The sequence below is a fragment of the Hypomesus transpacificus genome, chromosome 9, assembly GCF_021917145.1.
Source record: "Hypomesus transpacificus isolate Combined female chromosome 9, fHypTra1, whole genome shotgun sequence".
In the NCBI taxonomy this organism is placed as follows: domain Eukaryota; kingdom Metazoa; phylum Chordata; class Actinopteri; order Osmeriformes; family Osmeridae; genus Hypomesus; species Hypomesus transpacificus.
The window spans coordinates 11,017,681-11,035,922 of NC_061068.1; the positions used below are offsets into that span (position 1 = coordinate 11,017,681).

The 18,242-nt window shown below is 46.4% G+C and overlaps 1 protein-coding gene across 1 annotated transcript; it reads right to left on the reverse strand.

Annotated features, from left to right (window-relative positions):
• mapkapk2a (MAPK activated protein kinase 2a) lies at positions 1-16,759 on the reverse strand. Its single transcript, XM_047026143.1, has 10 exons — positions 16,035-16,759; positions 6,935-7,074; positions 3,894-3,958; positions 3,705-3,784; positions 3,443-3,569; positions 2,721-2,796; positions 2,489-2,613; positions 2,257-2,342; positions 2,085-2,165; positions 1-1,965 (listed from the first exon to the last, which is right to left on the reverse strand). The coding sequence occupies exons 1-10, from the start codon at positions 16,266-16,268 to the stop codon at positions 1,819-1,821; spliced, it is 1,161 nt and encodes a 386-aa protein (XP_046882099.1). The 5' UTR covers positions 16,269-16,759; the 3' UTR covers positions 1-1,818.
• Positions 16,760-18,242: the final 1,483 nt, after the last annotated feature.

The following is an 18,242-nucleotide window of genomic DNA, read 5'->3' on the forward strand; positions in this document are numbered from 1 at the left end:
TTGTATTTACATGTTTTATTCCAAAGCAGACAGAAGTACAGCAGTTGGACATAAGACACGAAAGAAAAGCAAACACTGACTGAGCTCCCCCTAAAAACAGGGATGTAGGGGACCAAACAGAACACCACAGAATGACCTCATCAACATTCGTCTGCCTGTAAGCGTGCTGCAGGTGAGGAAAGAGACAAACGGGGGAGATGGTTTAACAAGGAGGACATCTAATGAAACAGACCAACAGAGACGTCTGTGCTCCCAGTGGGGAGGTGAGGTGGATATACAAATATCAAGAACCTCCCAGCGGTGATGGCTGGTGCTGTGCCGCAGTCTGTTACCTTTAAGTCTTTTTATTGCTCCCAGGCCTCATTCAACATTGATGGAACTGGACTTTACAGACAGTCACATCAAACAGTTGAGGTTCATAGTTCCCACACTACAGTTCCCATGATTCAAAGCTGTGGCATTGCTTTTGGAATGGGAGCCTGTTGTCAACGTTATTGAGAAGGGCCGGTTGCACACAACGCATACACACACATCCCACTGTGTTTGTACACAAATCCAACATGACATACGCGCACACGTGAAAACTAACTTAAATGACGCTTAAAACATCTGTATAGCATCAACATCAGATGAGTTTGCGCTACATCAGAGAAACTTAGAAAAGGGCTACTCTACAAACACTACAACAGATCCCCAAGACAACACGCAAATCATTGGGGCTCGTGTGCTATGAGCTAGTGCTGCCGACAGCGGCCCCCCACTCATGGCCCAACGTGAGCTTGCATTCCTTATTCCATGTTCTAGAACACATGTTCCAAGATCTCTAGGAGCAACGATAGGTGGGAGGCATCTCCACGGGACGAGGAAGCGAGGTGGACATCCTGCTACAGGCTTCTCCTGTCAGCAAAGGGAAGAGGGGATGGGGACATCTCCCAGAGGGACACGGGCTATGTGGGACTGCATAGGCCTCTGCTCTACATTCACTAGTGACTGGTACTGGACACTGGAATGAGATCAATTGGAATCCAATTCCAGTTCACAGTCAAAGACAGATCTCTTACATTCCATATGTCATTTTCCAAAAATACATAACTTTTTTTGTGTGTTATAGAATCATTGTTCCCCCTCTATTTTGGGATTTAGCCATTAGGCAACACTTTAACGAAGGACAGGCTACACTCAAAACGCACTGGTCGTTTTAAGGAAGAAGAAAATAAAACAAACCCTTCTGTGGTGAATGTTTAGGATCCTATTGGTTACTGCATATAAACGCTGCACTGTGTCGGTTCTAACACAAAAGCCACGTTCAGCATCGATTGTAGACTGTTCAGAACCATGCAACAACACCATGCTACACCACACACTGCTTCAGGGCATAATCAAGTACAAGGGCTCTTTAGAAAAGATGTACCTTGAGGGATAAAAAGTTGTTTCTGTGCAACTGCCTCAGGGAAAACCGCAACACATTTTCATGTAAAACAAAAGGACTGATCTAAGACTGATCATACAGACAGACAGACACAGACTGACAGACAGACACAGACAGATTCCTCTGAGTGACATACAGAATGACCAGTGCTGGTCCCCCTCTTTCCTATATGAGGAGAGAATTGAAGAGAGGATGTGATCTCTCCTGACCTCTCCTAACCATTCCTATTCATAATCTCTTAGCTGCTTTAAAAACATGAATGTTCGCTCTCTATTGAAGCAGTGGTTGATTAATCAAAATTCGGAGTAATAAAAAGAAACATACAAAAAAAACAAAAAACATTTGCAATTGTGAAAGTTATTGCTTCCTGTTCCAGATCCATGGATGTTTCAGTGAGCTGGCGTCTGTGTGTCAGAGTCTTTATTAGCCTTCTTCCTCCTTTTCATGAGCAGGGGATTGGTTGAGTCCTGGATGGTCTTGATTTTGATTTGCTCGTAGTCCACCCTCATAGTTGCCAAGGCGCTTGTCATTTCCTCCTGAGAGACACAGACAGGACATCTGTCAGACCACCAGTCCCTCCCTTAAGACTAGCATCCACAGTTTAAATCCCCTGTGCTGGCTGTGTATGTAAAGAAATGAGGAGCGTAGCTGTTACCTTCACGTCCTCCCAGGCATCCTTCTCCTCCTTCAGGACACGACTTGTGTGGAGGGGAGTCTGAGGGACTTCCATGGACTGCTGCAGGAACACAAACAGACAGGTCAGGTCACACTACACAGAGTGGTGGAAGGAGAGCTACTTTCATTGAAGGATGAGTGCGTGTGCTCACGTTGATCCAGGGGTGGTTCATGAACTCTGTGATTGTCATCCTCTTGGTGGGCTCTGTCTTCAGTAGGGCGCTAATCAGCTGCTTGGCTACAAACACACACACAGAGAAAATACATGGTTTTCTGCGGCTGCATGTTTTGCTACAGATCTGAAGAAAACACTCCTTGAGGGGAATGAGAAAAATTGCTTTCAAGACTGAACGGCTCCACACACACATTCTCTCTCTTTCTCACCCTCCTCTGAGACATCGCCCCATTCCGGGTTGGGGAACTCGTACTGGCCGTTGCGTATCCTCGTCTTCATCCCAGGTGAGATAGCCAGGCCGTGGTTAGAGTAAAATGGAGGATAGCCACACAGGCTAAGAGGGGGATGAGAGGAGAAGAGGTGACATAAACCCACAGCTTGAGTGAAGTTTGGTCTGCTGGAAATATTAGGACGCTTAAGGTTGGTAGAGGAGGGACTTACAGAATATACATGATGACACCCAATGACCACATATCACATGACTTGTCGTATTTTTCTGGACCCAGGACCTCAGGCGCTGTCGGGGTGAGGAGGAGGTAGGGGTTAAAGGGCACTCCCCATTACAGCCTTGTTTCTACTACAGCCCGACCCATAAAGGATTTATAAGGCCGATACCAATATTTGGTGATTAAAAAATCTGATCATATTGTCCGATTTAAAATAATCCAGAAACGTGTAACAAAAGATAAACTGATTTCCCTAACATTAGTTATTTGTAGTTCACATTTAGCCATTTTTAGAAGACTCTCTTATCCAGAGCGACTTACATTAAGTACAGGGACACCCCAAGGCTCAAAGTCACAGGAATTGAACTGGCAACCTTCTGATTAATAGCCCGATTCCTTAACCACTCATCCATCTGACTCCTGTTATTATTTATGAGTCCTCACTAAAATAATATGATCAAGCAGTTTAAAAATAAACTTTTGTTTTATTGTCATAACAGAACAGAGGAAAATTAAAATATATATTAAAGTTCTGATAAAATATAATTCCAAACATAAGATATGAAACTTAGTCCTTTGAACAAAAACACAATAAAAAATATATCAGACAATAATATTGGCCCGCCGATATATCGGTCGGGCTGTAGTTTCTACTGGGTGTTGGTCCCATGGCTCTAGTAATCACTAATACAATGTGTTTGTGCTCAGCATCCTTACCCACGTAGTAGGGTGTGTAGCAGGGAGTGGCCAGAGAGTTGTGTGAGGTGGTCTCTTTGGCGAAACCAAAGTCTGTCAGTTTGAGCAGTGGATTGGGCCTCTTAGAGCTGTAGAGCAGATTCTCTGGCTACAGGGAAGAAGAGAGATGGGGAATGTGAGAGAGAGAGAGAGAGGTGCTGAGAAAGAGAAAGACAAAACACACTGACTTGCAGGAAGTGCACTACAAGCTGGTTTCTGACAGGAAATGGCCTTGAGCACTGACCTTGACGTCCCTGTGTGCAATGTTGGTGGCGTGGAGGAACTGTATGGCCTCTCCTATACTCTTCATGATGTCAGAGGCCTCTGGAACCCCATCAATCACATTAGTGTTAGAGAGAGAGAGAGCACTGCCCATGTTCACAGTATCTGTGTGTAGCTAGAAGGAGTGTGTATTGGTGGTCATGTTCTGTACCTCTCTCTGTGAAGGCCTGGTCACCTCTGTCCTGGATACGACTAAACAGCTCTCCCCCATCCATGCTATAAAAAAAACACACACCCAACAATTGCAAACAGAAACCTCAACGGTTACAAAGAACTAGAGAGGAAAAGGCTGACAGTCAGATCACCAGTCAAAGGATGATGGTGCGCTGGAGACTGAAAGATCAAACACCTGATCTTCATTAGGTGAGAAGACATCTAAACCACACACGCAAGTGGTTCACTTTTGAACACTATCAAATTGTGAATCGCAGATTCACACACAACTATAGAGTAGTGGTTTGAGTTGCATTCTAATGAATCATCATGTCTACTATGTTAACCACATCCAGACAGGCTAGGACGCACAGGGCAGGTGGAGGGCTTATGGTTCCTGGAAACCTGTCATTGAGGGGAAAAGGGGCCCAGGCCCCAGAACTCACTCAGAGACAAACCGGATCAGGTTTGAGCGGATCAGGGGAAGGGCGACTGAAGAGTAAATGAGAAAATAAAGTTGTTCTTAACTTGGACACTCACTCTGCACAGCTGGCTCACTAGTTCTGACCTGCCTACAGTGCCAGTCAGGGAAACACCCAATAGGACTGCCTTCACTTGGACATGCTGACCCAGCCCAATCAGTTTCATACTGACCCAGCCCAATCAGTTTCATACAAGTAAACAGAATCTCCCACATTGCACCTGGATAAAACAAATATCTCCCCCCTACTGCCAGTGCATACAGAGTACGGTTCACGTGCAGCACAGCCCATGCTTTCAGTCCCTCTGTAGTGCTGCAGCCTGGGACCAGAGAGGGCAGTCTGGGACCAGAGAGATCAGTCTGGGACCAGAGAGATCAGTCTGGGACCAGAGAGGGCAGTCTGGGACCAGAGAGATCAGTCTGGGACCTGACAGATCAGTCTGGGACCAGAGAGATCAGTCTGGGACCAGAGAGGGCAGTCTGGGACCAGAGAGGGCAGTCTGGGACCAGAGAGATCAGTCTGGGACCAGAGAGATCAGTCTGGGACCAGAGAGATCAGTCTGGGACCAGAGAGGGCAGTCTGGGACCAGAGAGATCAGTCTGGGACCAGAGAGATCAGTCTGGGACCAGAGAGGGCAGTCTGAGACCAGAGAGGGCAGTCTGGGACCAGAGAGATCAGTCTGGGACCAGAGAGATCAGTCTGGGACCAGAGAGGGCAGTCTGGGACCAGAGAGATCAGTCTGGGACCAGAGAGGCCAGTCTGGGACCAGAGAGATCAGTCTGGGACCAGAGAGGGCAGTCTGGGACCAGAGAGATCAGTCTGGGACCAGAGAGGGCAGTCTGGGACCAGAGAGATCAGTCTGGGACCAGAGAGATCAGTCTGGGACCAGAGAGGGCAGTGTGGGACCAGAGAGATCAGTCTGGGACCAGAGAGGGCAGTCTGGGACCAGAGAGGGCAGTCTGGGACCAGAGAGGGCAGTCTGGGACCAGAGAGGGCAGTCTGGGACCAGAGAGGGCAGTCTGGGACCAGAGAGATCAGTCTGGGACCAGAGAGGGCAGTCTGGGACCAGAGAGGGCAGTCTGGGACCAGAGAGGGCAGTCTGGTCTGGAGGGCTGAGGCCTTGTTGTAGCTGAGACCTGTCAGTCTCGTCCTGTAGATGAGACCAGGGCTTCGGTCTCATGTGTTTCATTTCACCTCTTTTCTCATTATGACAGGCAGCAGTTTCAGATATGATCATCACTGGCAGTTTCTATGCTTAAGGTTATGCAAATGCAAACCTGCAACCTGTGTGTGTGTATATGTATGTGTGTGTTCACACGAGAGGCCCTCGTGCAAGGGGGTGGCCCGGCTAAAACCACCGCGGCACGCTTCAGAACTTTTAATATTATTCATCAACCACATCAGCACATGTGCCTGAACATAAGACTAATCCCTGACTGTCCTCTGGGTCCAACTGCCACAAATATGATTCATTATGAGTAAAGCCTCCACTTCTGATTCCCTATTACACACTTCCTACCTGTCATCTGGCTTGCTTCCTTATTTCTCTGTTACGCCACAAGTTCGCCCCCTGACAGTCAGAAGGGTTCTGTGCTGTTCATCTGACTCTGCCAACAACTTTAGTGATAATCAGATGATTTACTTTGAGTGGGTTCAGTGATTTCTGATAACCCAGTAACATTGCACTGTGTGTCGAAACACACACCCTCACACCCTTACACCCTCACACTAGAGACACAGCATTCCGGACACACTGGAAACACAGAACTGTCTGTAGATTAGGCTAAACTACTGTGTTACCCACATCAATGCACACACTGACACACCCAAACGCAGATGATTTAAACACAGTTTCTTTAAGATAAGCTAAGAGAACGCTTCATTTGAGCCTGGAAATGAAGACTCAGGTTTCAGACGACAGCTGACAGTGTGAAACCACAAGAAACGCGTTCAGCTCAATTACTTTCGTAATCAGGTGGGAAAGTGTCACCAATCGGAAGGCAGACGTGTGCGTCTTGCCCATGAGTGTGCTTGCACACCTTTTTCTATATCAAACTGCATTTTTAAATACATCAGAGCTTCTGAATCAACCACACACCCGCCAGCTGAGAAGACCTTCTGGGAAACCTTGTGGCTTCTTCACAAGGGCTGTGTGAATGAATGCTCAGTCAGGGTCTCTCCCTGGGACACTGACTGAGCTGTGTAGTCAGTGAGCAGCAGGGCTGAGAAGGCGTGGAATCAGCTGCTAAGTGTGAGGGTGGAGGTGACCAGACTTGGGGTGTACCACGTGTAAAAGATAGCTGAGCAAAAGGAAACCGCATTTCGAAGAAATGGGTCAACTTCCTTGAAACACAGTTAATTTACAGTTAATAGAACAAGGTGACATTACTATGAATGAGATTGCATAATGAGTTCCCTCTTCTCTCTTGTACATCAAGCCCCGCCTCTCCACCTCAACCTCGCCTTACGTGAGTAAAGGGTTGTGACACTTATGCAAGACTATCAGTGGGGGGTTTCAAGACATCAAGCGTTTGTAAGAGTGTGTGCGTGCGCCCACCATTCCATAATGATGAGCAGACACTTTTTGCCCTGGTAGAGGTTCTCAAAGACATCGATGATCCGTACGATGTTGGAGCAGGGTGATGCCCTCCAGTGTAGCTCCACCTCCCTGCGACCCTTGGCACAGTCCTGCAGCATCTACACACAAGACAGAGGAAGCACAAGAGGGGGAGGGGGGGGGAGAGACAGAGAGAGAGACAGAGAGAGATAAAGAGAGACAGAGATACAGTTAGAGGGAAAGAGGGAGATGTAGGGAGAGCAATTATAGTTAATATTGTAATTATAGACAACACTGTGATAAAACGGTCATGATTTTAGTGAACCTGAGAAGCAGGACTGGGTGACCTACATTAGATACAAAGTAGAGGGAAGAGCAGTACTGCCCTCATCAGACAGACTGAGAGAGTGACTTCCAGACTTCTGCCTGAGGTTAGACTACAAGACTGAAGACTATGAATGGTTTAATAGCACCCTCTAAGGGAAAAGTTTTGTCATAACATTAAGCCAATTTATTCATTCATTGTGGAGACTATGAATCAGCCTGGGAACCAGACGAATCTGCCAGCTCATGTTTATTGAGCTCTGACAGATGGGTCAGGCCACCCTCCCGAATCGTCTTTGCGGGTTAGAGAACACGTTTTTCCTTTTACCCTGATACATAAGGATGTGAAACCACCAGGAGGATGGAAGGAACGTAGATAGCATACACAATTGTAAGAAGACCCATTATTCCTTTAAATTCGACTTTTAGGAGGCCAAAAAACCTGCAGTCTCATGCAGCACATATCTCTGACCTCCCTGACACTCCGACCTTTCACCTAACACTCTGACTTTTCACCTCTCACCACAACCTGTCCCATGGCAGACACTTGTTATATACATAGCATCACACAATGTTACAGAAGAAACGTTAAATTGAATCTCCCATCTTGTGATGTGCTTCCGTCTTTTGCTGGAGGTGGACCTGCACCTGTTATATACTAGGCTACAGAACTACCCCACTGTGGCCTCTCTCACTTTGACTGGAGAACCGCTCTGCCTGTCATAAGTATCTAGGAGTAATGGACACAGACACATGTACACATAAACACTCACTGACACTAGGAGTGGATCCAGTCCAATACAGACTGGGTGGGCCTGCCCCCTTTCACAACAGAAAGCTACATTCAGCAAAGGCTCCGATCTCAATCCCCACAAAATCTCACACACATCTGCATGCATGCACACACGCACAGAGACGCACACAAACTGATCTCTGTGAAAACATTGTCATGAGCCAGAAGCAGCTCTCCACCTGACGAGAATCAACACCCTTGAACCCCCGAGTCTCTGATTTCAGCACCATACTTGTCTGCCTCGATCCAAGCAGCTGACCATGTAAGGCCTTGGGGAGGGTGACGATGAGACCCTGGACATCCAGGCCGCGACCAGCACGCTGGCTAAGCCATGCCCCTCTGTTATCCTTTCTGACATGAAGATGTCGCCTCTTTTGGTGCCAGGCTCCGAAGCTTCGCCTAAACATCAAATAATGTGACAGCCAGTGGAAAGAATTCTGCGGCCTAGTCCTTGAGCATTGAGCTGTCTTCTGCCTGACAGCATTCCAGCCCTGCCCACTGACACAGGGTCTGGATCTGGTTCCTCTGGGCTCTAGAGATCCCCCAGAGAACCCAGCAGCACTGCTGGCCAAGACAGCCTCAGCCCTGGCCTTGCATAGAGAAGCCTGGTCTAACCTCCAGTCTGCACCTAACCAACAGTGGCTGAGCGGTAGAATAGGTTGGTTGATCTAGTCATCCCGCTTTATTTGGCCAGCTGAGATTAGTCCTGCTTATTCCCACACACGGAAGACTGACGTCAGTCCGGGGGATGTGTCACAGGGGGTTCATCAGCTGGAGCATCTGGTTACCATCCTGTCAGTGCCATCCTGTCACCGTTTCCTCATAGCTGTGTGTGTGTGTGTGTGTGTGTGTGTGTGTGACTACCTGGCAGTTAACACAGTGGTTGTTATTCATGTGGCCATGGAGCCAAGCTGGGCTAGGTCAGCAGAACTGCACAGGGAGATGAGGTTAGAGCGCTCCTACAGAACAGCACAGTACAGTAGCTACAGGTCAGAGCATGAGCTGTCAACCCTGTTTCATCATTCCAGCCCTTTCAACTCCAGGCAACCCAAGAACCATTTCTAAGTTGGAAGTGCTGAGAGAAATCTACCAGAAATAGGCTAATCCTATTTCTTGTCAAATCCTATTCTGCTCATTATCCTGAACTGTGAGCTTGTCTGCTCTTCTCCTGCTGGGACATCACTAAACAATCAAAGCAATGAGACACCAACACCAATGATCTGAGAGAGACACACAGACACAGAGTGTGTGTATGTGCGAGTAACTGTAATGATAGGAGTGGCTGCCAAAATGAAAGTGATGATTAACTTATAACCCCTCCCTAACCACAAAAGTTCCCTCTAAAACAGAGACACAAACAGACATGTGCACACGCGCCGCTCGCACACACACACCTCTCTCTCCTGCTGTTTGGATGGCTGCCTTCCATCTGCTGCGACCCCTTTGAGCCTGAGCAGTGAGATGGACGGGAGGAGGAGAGGTGGGGGGGGCAGATGGACATACAATGAACCCCTCCAGCCCACACAAAGACCCCTGAGCCTGAGCCTGGGGCAGGGCAGGAGAGGGAGGAGACGGGCTCTGGGACGGAGGAGGAGGGAATGGGGGTGAAGAGGGCTTGTGTTGTCAACCTGCCTCTGGGACCCCAGGGCAATGGGGGGAGGGGTCAGAATGGAGAATGAAGCAGAGACTAAGGAACACATCTATAGACTGAAGGGTCTGATAGGGCATGATAGTGTATGACAGAGTGATGGTTATAGTATGGCACACTGAAGAGCATGGCAGTGTGAAGGCTAGGCATCTAGAAGGCTAGGGACCAGGCTGCAGGAGGCGGGGTCTAACAGAGCTGTGGGAGTGAGGGGGAACCATGTTGGATCAGAGGAGGCTGCAGAGTGATGGAGGGGGAAGCCTCTAACCTGATCCCGATGCTTAAACAATAATGTGGTGGTGTGTGTGTGTGTGGTTGTGTGCAAATTGAGCCCTGGCTTCTTATTCCAACACCAAACAACATGTTTATGTGTCATTGTGACTTGATCTGATTAAAGACATCTGCCAAGCCCCCCCAACCAGCCGGGGGGGGGGGGGAGGGGGTATGGGTTTCATCGGTGATCGACAAACACATGGCTGTAGGAAAGTGAGGCAGCATTTCTAACTGTGGAGAGGCTCTCAGACGATCCCTTGACGGGATTCGGGCTTGTGCTCTCTGACCTCTCGTCTCTTTGTTACCCATCTGAGAGGCGGGGGCTTGTTGCCATGGCGTGGCTGTTTGTTTACATCAAACACTTAGCCTAGGCTGGGACCACGAACAGACTTGTGTGTATGATGAAGCCTGGGTCATATTCAAGCCCTGCACCTTCTGTCATGCTTCTTCTGTGTCCATTAAGTCACAACATGAACTCCGGTCATAGACAATTCAACAGCCATCCAGTAAGAATGTATCTGGTGATTTTGTAACCTTATTATTGGCCACATTATGGAAACTCTGGAAGGTTGGCATTGACGTTCCCTTGAATATTTTGAGATGAGAACGTAGAGTTTTGAAGGTGTCAATGATGCTATAAAAAGTAGCCCAGACAGGCTAGGCCCTAACAGGTGACACCCCTCCAGAGGAAGGGCTGGGACTGGAAGTGGTAGAACAGGAACACCAGGTGACTCAGGTTACATCACTGATATCTCAGGCTAAGTCTGCTCAATCCAACTGAACATCTGGCTAGCAGGTGACTTCCTGAGTATGAGCTCATCATTAGAAGAGAGGTCACACACACACAAAGTATGTTAAAATTAATTTCTTCCAATTAGTGGTTCAATGTAGCCTGACCTGAAAGGCAAACCTAGGCTCTGAGCCCCCACTCTTCACAACATATGCACTTACAAACTCTTTAGACTTAAGACAGTATCCCACAAAACACAGTCTTAAGTGACAGATCACATACTTGTTGCTTGATGAAGTAACATGGAGATTGTGAGGAGCATTTTGAAAACCGAGTGATTCTATTTTTGGACCAGAAACCCCCAATGGTGAAGCACTTCCCTATCCTGATAAGAACATTCATCACCAACCAGCCTGCTACGCTTCCTCCTCATCATCATCATCACAAGGGTGGAGGGAGAGAGGGGGAGGGAGGGAGGGAGGGAGGGAGGGAGGGAGGGAGGGAGGGAGGGAGGAAGACACAGCCTGACAGCAAAGACTTTGGGTTGGGCTCACAGGGGAAGTGAAAAGTGTCAGCCATGTTGACCAAGGGCAGAACAGCAACACACAGCTCAGCAGTCACTACCACTATGGTTGATAAAGCCACTGGACAATTATATTCAGACTAGTGTGTTTAATTCTGACAAATCACACAGAGAGGAAGCAGTACAATACTCATGCACACACAGTACACACAGTTATGTAAAGTCTGCAATTCCTCCACAACTACACTACATTGTGCTGTTTGATGACCATAGGGCAATAGGGCAGACGAGGGACAGCCTGAGCCTTCTGGTGAAACAGACTACATGGCTTTCTCTCTTTGCCTCACCTGCTCACAATAACTCAGTCAGACTCCTTTCAAACACACAGTTTTACCTGACAGACCAACACACTTAAGGAACAGGGGAATTATGGGTAGGATGGGGGGGGGGGGGGTGGTAGTGTGCGATCGTCAGACAGGGTGAGTGACAGAGATTCTAATCTATCACAACATGATATGTGGAAAGGCTACATTAGACCATCCTTTTCTCACAGATAAACCACAAAGACATAAGCCACCAACACAATCTAAATAACATTGGTTTCAATCTTTATTTGAGCTCTGTTTGACCTAAAGAGCTTAATGTGACAATCCCAAATCATTACTAAAAGAGCTTTGTTTGAAACTAATCCACTTGTTTTGGAGAAATATGTCATATGAGTTAAATAGTCAATTTCATAGTAATCTGAGGGAGAAAATGTAGTGTTGTAATGTAATGGTGTCAATCAACATCAACTGAATCCTCGTCGGAATAAAAACACAGAAAAACAAGCTCAAACTGGGCTTTAACCTAGATGTGTCTAACTCAAAGACGAGGTACTATAACAGAGCTTAATCAGGGGAAGGGGACATTATACATAGCCAATATTCTCTAGTCGCTAGCAGCTCTCTGTCTTAATCTGGCTGAGTCTCTTTCTCTAAATGTCTCACTAAATGTCCCTCTCTCCCCCCTCTCTCCCTCCCTCCCTCCCCTCAGCTCCTCCATTTCACATCTCTCATCGCCCACCTGCCAAACACCTCAGTCCACTTGCATGGCAGATAAGTTGCACACATTCCTGGGGTGAGCTCATTCTCACTAACACAGCTGGCTGAGCAGAGGCAGCACAGCGAGCAGGCCATAGAGGACACCAGGGCCTGTTCCAGGACGGCCGAGCAGCGGGGAGGAGCGTACACCGGAATGACACTTGGACACGGGATGTGGGAGCAGCAATGTTATAGCGCTCCTCATTGACGTGACCATTTCAGACTACTGCTTCCCCTCTCTCCTTTCCTTCCTTTCTCCAAATCAGCAGATCTTCTTCTGACTCTAGGGGGAACGGCCTAGTTGTCCCTCCTATGTTGTCTCTTCCTCAAAGTCTTTAATCAGGCTTGTTGAGCGTGGTGCAGCTGAACAGAACCCATCCCTCAGATCTCAGAACATGGCCGTCATACATGATCCTGTCAGATGTCTCCAAGCTCTCCATCCTGGCAACAAACAGACACACAGGAGTTGATACGACTCTGGACTGTCACGTCATTAGTGCAACTAGGAAATACATGAATCCTAACCACTGGTGTGATGTTTTTGAAGGGGCTGGGGGAGGAGGAGGAGGGGGGAGGGGAAGCAGAGAAGTTAGAAGAAGAGGGGAGGTAGATATGCCTAAAGGGCATTTCGCTCTAGTCTCCGTTCATACAACTTCCTGTTTTATCACAGACAAGTGGCATCACATGAATCTCTCCTCTCTAAAGGAAATGATGTAATGATGTGCCACACACTGAACCTCCCAAAAATGTCTGCTGACTACTCCAGTCCTAGCTGAGACCTAAAGCTCTTGAGTCTAGAACACAGTCAAAGAGCAGGTCCTTCCACCTGCTATTAACAGACTGAAATGACTTTGGACTCTGACTTGCAGCTTGCCACAGGGATAGCTAACACACAAACGAGCGGCAGTGCTCTCTTCAAACACAAGGTCTGGTCTACCCTTCACTTATAGGACACAAAAAACATTTAAAAAATACAAATAAACATTTATGTAGCTTTTATATCACCAACAAATAAAGACTACAATCGCCAAAGCCAAGGAATGAAGACACCAGAGAATTATTCTGACTGTCAACACGCACACACACACACACACACACGCACACACAGACCACACATGCTCGCACACACAGGATAAGTTGCCTTCATTCAGGCACCAAACAGCTTTTAAACCTCTTCTTAATCAGCTCAAAACACAAGCAGCTAAGACCCACCTCTGATCCGAGGGGCAACCTCACACTCTAGCACAACACATTGTAGTGACAGGGCTAGGAATACAAGGCTTCAATCATGGCCACAGTTACACATCCTAGAAACCAAACAACCAGCAGAGCCAAAGGGAACACTGGGGGCAAGAGACAGAAAGGTGTGTACATGTGTCAATAGGATGGCTGGCAAGTGAAAGTTCAGATGTGCCGCCCTTCCCATTCCACCTGTGGCAGTTTCTCTTCTTCATGAACACACTGCAGCTCAGCCAGTCCAGAGCTCTACCCTGCTGTCCTCACACAGTTCCTCTCCTCGGCCTCCTGTGATGTCACCAGACACATCCTGCCCTGCGGTGAGGAAACAAAGTGGCAGCCACAGCAGGTGACAGAGGACCCGGCAGCTCTCTCTCACACACACACACACACACACACACACACACACACACACACACACACACACACACACACACACACACACACACACACACACACACACACACACACACACACACACACACACACACACACACACACACACACACACACGTGACTGAGGATTCCTTCCCCAGACAGAAGAAGAGTTCTGCATGGTGATGTCATCAGTGGTAGGCCAGCCGATTCCCAGATCTGGCATGTGTAAACAGGACTGATGGGATGAGGCTGAGTCATTGTGCACTAGAGGAGGGACAGTGGAGGATGCTAGTTTATAAACCAGCCAGCTCAGGTTTCTGACAATCAGGCCCAGAGATTGCCCTTCAGAACTGGCACAGAGCAACATGGGCCAGAAAGCAAGCCAGCAAGTCTCACTTATAGCTGTGATATGGGGAGAAACAAGTGGGTTACCCTGCCAAGCGCTCACATAAAAACCACACACTCTAATCAATCACACAACCCTGCAGTAATGGAGAGCAAGTGTGGGGGTATCCAAAACCACGTGACAGTGTTTTCCTTACACCATCCTTCAGGAGATTTAGCAATCCCCACTAATATATCTATAGGGTGTTCACAAACTACAGGTGCACGCAGTGATACCAGCCAGTGTAATCCTTTTCAAAGAGCTGAGTACAGTTTTAGAACATGAACATGGCGTGCTCTCAGATCTGTGTCCTGTTTTACACCAGGTTTACCTGTACAGATCAAGAAAAAAGCCTGTTGAACCATGTTGGCATGTCTATCGACAAGTGAGGTGACTTGGTGTCTCCTGGGTCCATATGAATGACTTGAAACTGTCACATTGATTTCATGCCTAATGATAGGAATTATTGTTGTAGTGGATGATCTATCTGAACAGAAAGAGAATCCCACCATGATCCTTTGGTTACCTCTTGGGCCACGGGGCTGACGACTTTATCATTGCATAAAAGAAACAATAAAAACTCTTAACATGCACACGGAATGTATTTTAAGTATGAATCATGTAGATGGGCAAATCACACTGAATCTTTTTGCTCTCTCCCCCATAGCCTTCCCAACACGCTTTCTTCACATGACTCACTCAGACCCTAACAATACCAGTCAGGCAGATGGTGTTTATCTGACACTTCCAATTCAAATAAAGATTGCAGCAGCTATTTAAATAATCCTGTCAGGACCAGTACGTGGGATTGACAGTCTGACAACAGCACTTGTATGGGCCTAGATTTAGAGAAGGTAGAAGAGGGCTTATAGTGTGTTCCAACATTAGAATACCACCAGACCGACAGATCCCTTCAAATCCTGGACAAATGATAAAAAACATACAAGGATCACTCTCAACATGACGTGTTTGTGCGCTTCATGCTTGGCTGGAAAAACCCTGCCAATAGATGATAAACCATTCAAAGGCTAACACTATTCATCCTGACAGAGACAAGCTTCCATGGTTTGTGTAGTATGCAGATACAGGATTACCTAGAATCTAGGTCCTAGATCAAATGTGTCAATCTAGACCATCAGCGCAAAGAATATCATTCAGACATACTGAGTAACCGGGCCTAATTGTGGAGGAAGTCAATGAAAAGGCAGGACTCAAGCTCCTAATCCTGGGTACAGCCTGGCACCTAATATGCCTACCTGAAGTAGACTCATGGTCATGGACTGTGATTCATGACTTTTCAACTGGTTAAATCAAGTCATTTGGTAATCATTAACCAACAGTTCTGGAGAGTGAATGGGTGTATAATTGTCATTGTCACAACGCATTACATTACTCTTACTCAGTAATGGTTTACATTCAATAAATTTGATAGAGTTTTGTCTCAGTCATAAATGGCAGGCATCCACAATGGTGATAGGTAAATTCACAGACGACGTGAACCAGCCAATAGATCACCAACCCACAGGATTTCCCCACAGAAATACAGTCACTCCGTCCTTCATTCATGATATCCTGGATCGTCATGAATGAAGGAAAGCAGGAAGTATGGTCAATTCATTGACGGTTTAGGTATTTTCATCATAAGATAGCCAGCAACTGCAACACAAATATCTGCTATGCAAGTAATAGATTCAGTAAGTTGTCGGTAGCAAGATAAGCCAAACATCTTACCTTTAGAGCGTACTTGTCTCCATTCTTCTTGTGAAAAATCTCGAGTACCTTGCCATTTATGCCCAGACCCAGTACCTGGCTTGTGACCTTGTACTCATCCGTTATGGCGTTCTTTTTTATCTGCAGAGTCGGTCTGACGTGGAACTGTAACTGCCCTGCGTTCTGTTGCCCTACCGAGTTCTGCTGCCCCTGTGGGGTCGGGAACAGCGGCTGGTTCTGAGAATTCGATAACATGTTGAGACTGAAATTCTCAAGACAACGAACACTCCTCTCTCTCAGCTCCTTCACCCCTTCCTGGGTTGTTTCGCTGTCGTGTGACAAGTTGGATTCGTAAAAAAAGATTCGCAATAAGTTAGTTAAAACACTAAAAATAGTTTTATAATTTGTATGGCTAAATTAAAACGCAAAATGTGTATCCAAGAGTTAGCTATGTGACTGAATAGGAAGGTACTCTTCTTGACCTGTGATCCTTGACTAGCAAGTCAGCTACGTTAGCTATTATCCATCTCGCGGGTTAGTTGGCTAGTTGCTTACAAAAGGATTCCAAGCCTTGTCAAACATAATAGTAAAATAAGTACAGCTGTGTTCTAAATACAACCTAACACGTCGCGACAATGACTAAACACAACACAAATGCTCAAAAAGCCAAACAAAAACTAGGACCGCGAACACGCGCAGTCCTTCACTTTCCGACAGTCAGGGTAGGCTTTTTTTGTGCCTACGTCATGAGACAAGTTGAATCCGAGTGGACTGTTAAAGATACAGTCAGCAATATTAATTTCAAATAAGGAATCTGTAAGGCTTGGCTATTCAAGAATGAATTGTTTTTATACATATGTTTGAGATGTATATATACTCATCTGTTTTAAAATAACCTCATATGTTTTAAATAGAGAAGTAAATAAATGTGTATTTAATATATAAATCCTTTTTTCCATCTAATTTTCTCCAAAAATATCATAACACGACTGAAATTAAGTGAATACAATTTTTAAGATTCCACCTTGCATTCATGCAGTACTTCTAAAAACCACCAGGTGGCAAACCAGTCTTATAATTTGTGTTGATGGCCATTGGCCTTTACATATCAAGCTATTACCTCACTTCAAAAGCTTACAGTGCCCTCTGAGTATCAGTTGCTCTTGTCTACAAACCTGGGATCCCCCATCCACCCACCCAACCCCTACCGACCCCCCCCCCCCCCCTCCCCAGATTCAAATGGTCTACTGGGGCTAGGTTTTACCTTGTTGACTTGGTTAAAACTACAGCCAAATCAAATGGATCTAATGTTTTAATGCTGTGAATAATGATGTGTCCCTTTAACATAATTGCCCCACTAAGAAGGCAAATGTATAAACAAAAATATACAAACACAACAAAATAAGTGCTGAGTTACAGTTCATATAAGGAAATTGAACTTAAATGAATTTTTTGGACCCTAATCTCTGGATTTTACAGAAGAAAAATGTGTTTCTTTGAGCAAGATTTGGGGAGTAAATACGTTATTTACTCACACTAGATTACCGTGCACATTTATGTAATAAGAATCAAGGTTTCATTATTAATCTGTTGACAATGTGACAAAATAACAAAACGTTTCTTTGCTTCTGTTCTCTAGTGCTCACTGGGTGGATTAGCAGATTCCTTTTTTATTAAGAAATCCTTGTGGTCTCCTAATCATAGCATAATCCACTCACAAACAGTAGGCTACCTGTGTGTGTGTGTCTTGCTCTCACACACACTACAACTGAGGACTGAGGGACTGTAGCTAGACTGTAGCGTGGTCTATTCACTTGAGGCCTGGGTCAGGAAAACACACTCACTTTCCCCCTTCTCCTTCCTATTGGACAAATTCAGTTGTTATTCTATTGGCTATGTAAGAGGGGAAGCACATGCTCCAGAGAGTCCCCTGCACACCCACACGCCAAGATCTCCTCATATACAACTCTCATTATGAATGCCTGTGTATGTATATTCTGTGACAGTGTTTTCAAGCCAGGATTGAGTTAGTCCACATACAGACCGTGTGTTTGGGGCTAAGGGGCCACTAGGGGGCCCCCTACTGATGAGCATAAACAATAGGCTATATTTTCCTGGACACAGTTTTACTAGTAACCTGATCAGTTACTTTTCACAGTAACAAGCAAGGAACCATGTGAAGCAGAATTGTGATACCAAATCCCCACTGGAAAGGCCTTGACTTGAAAA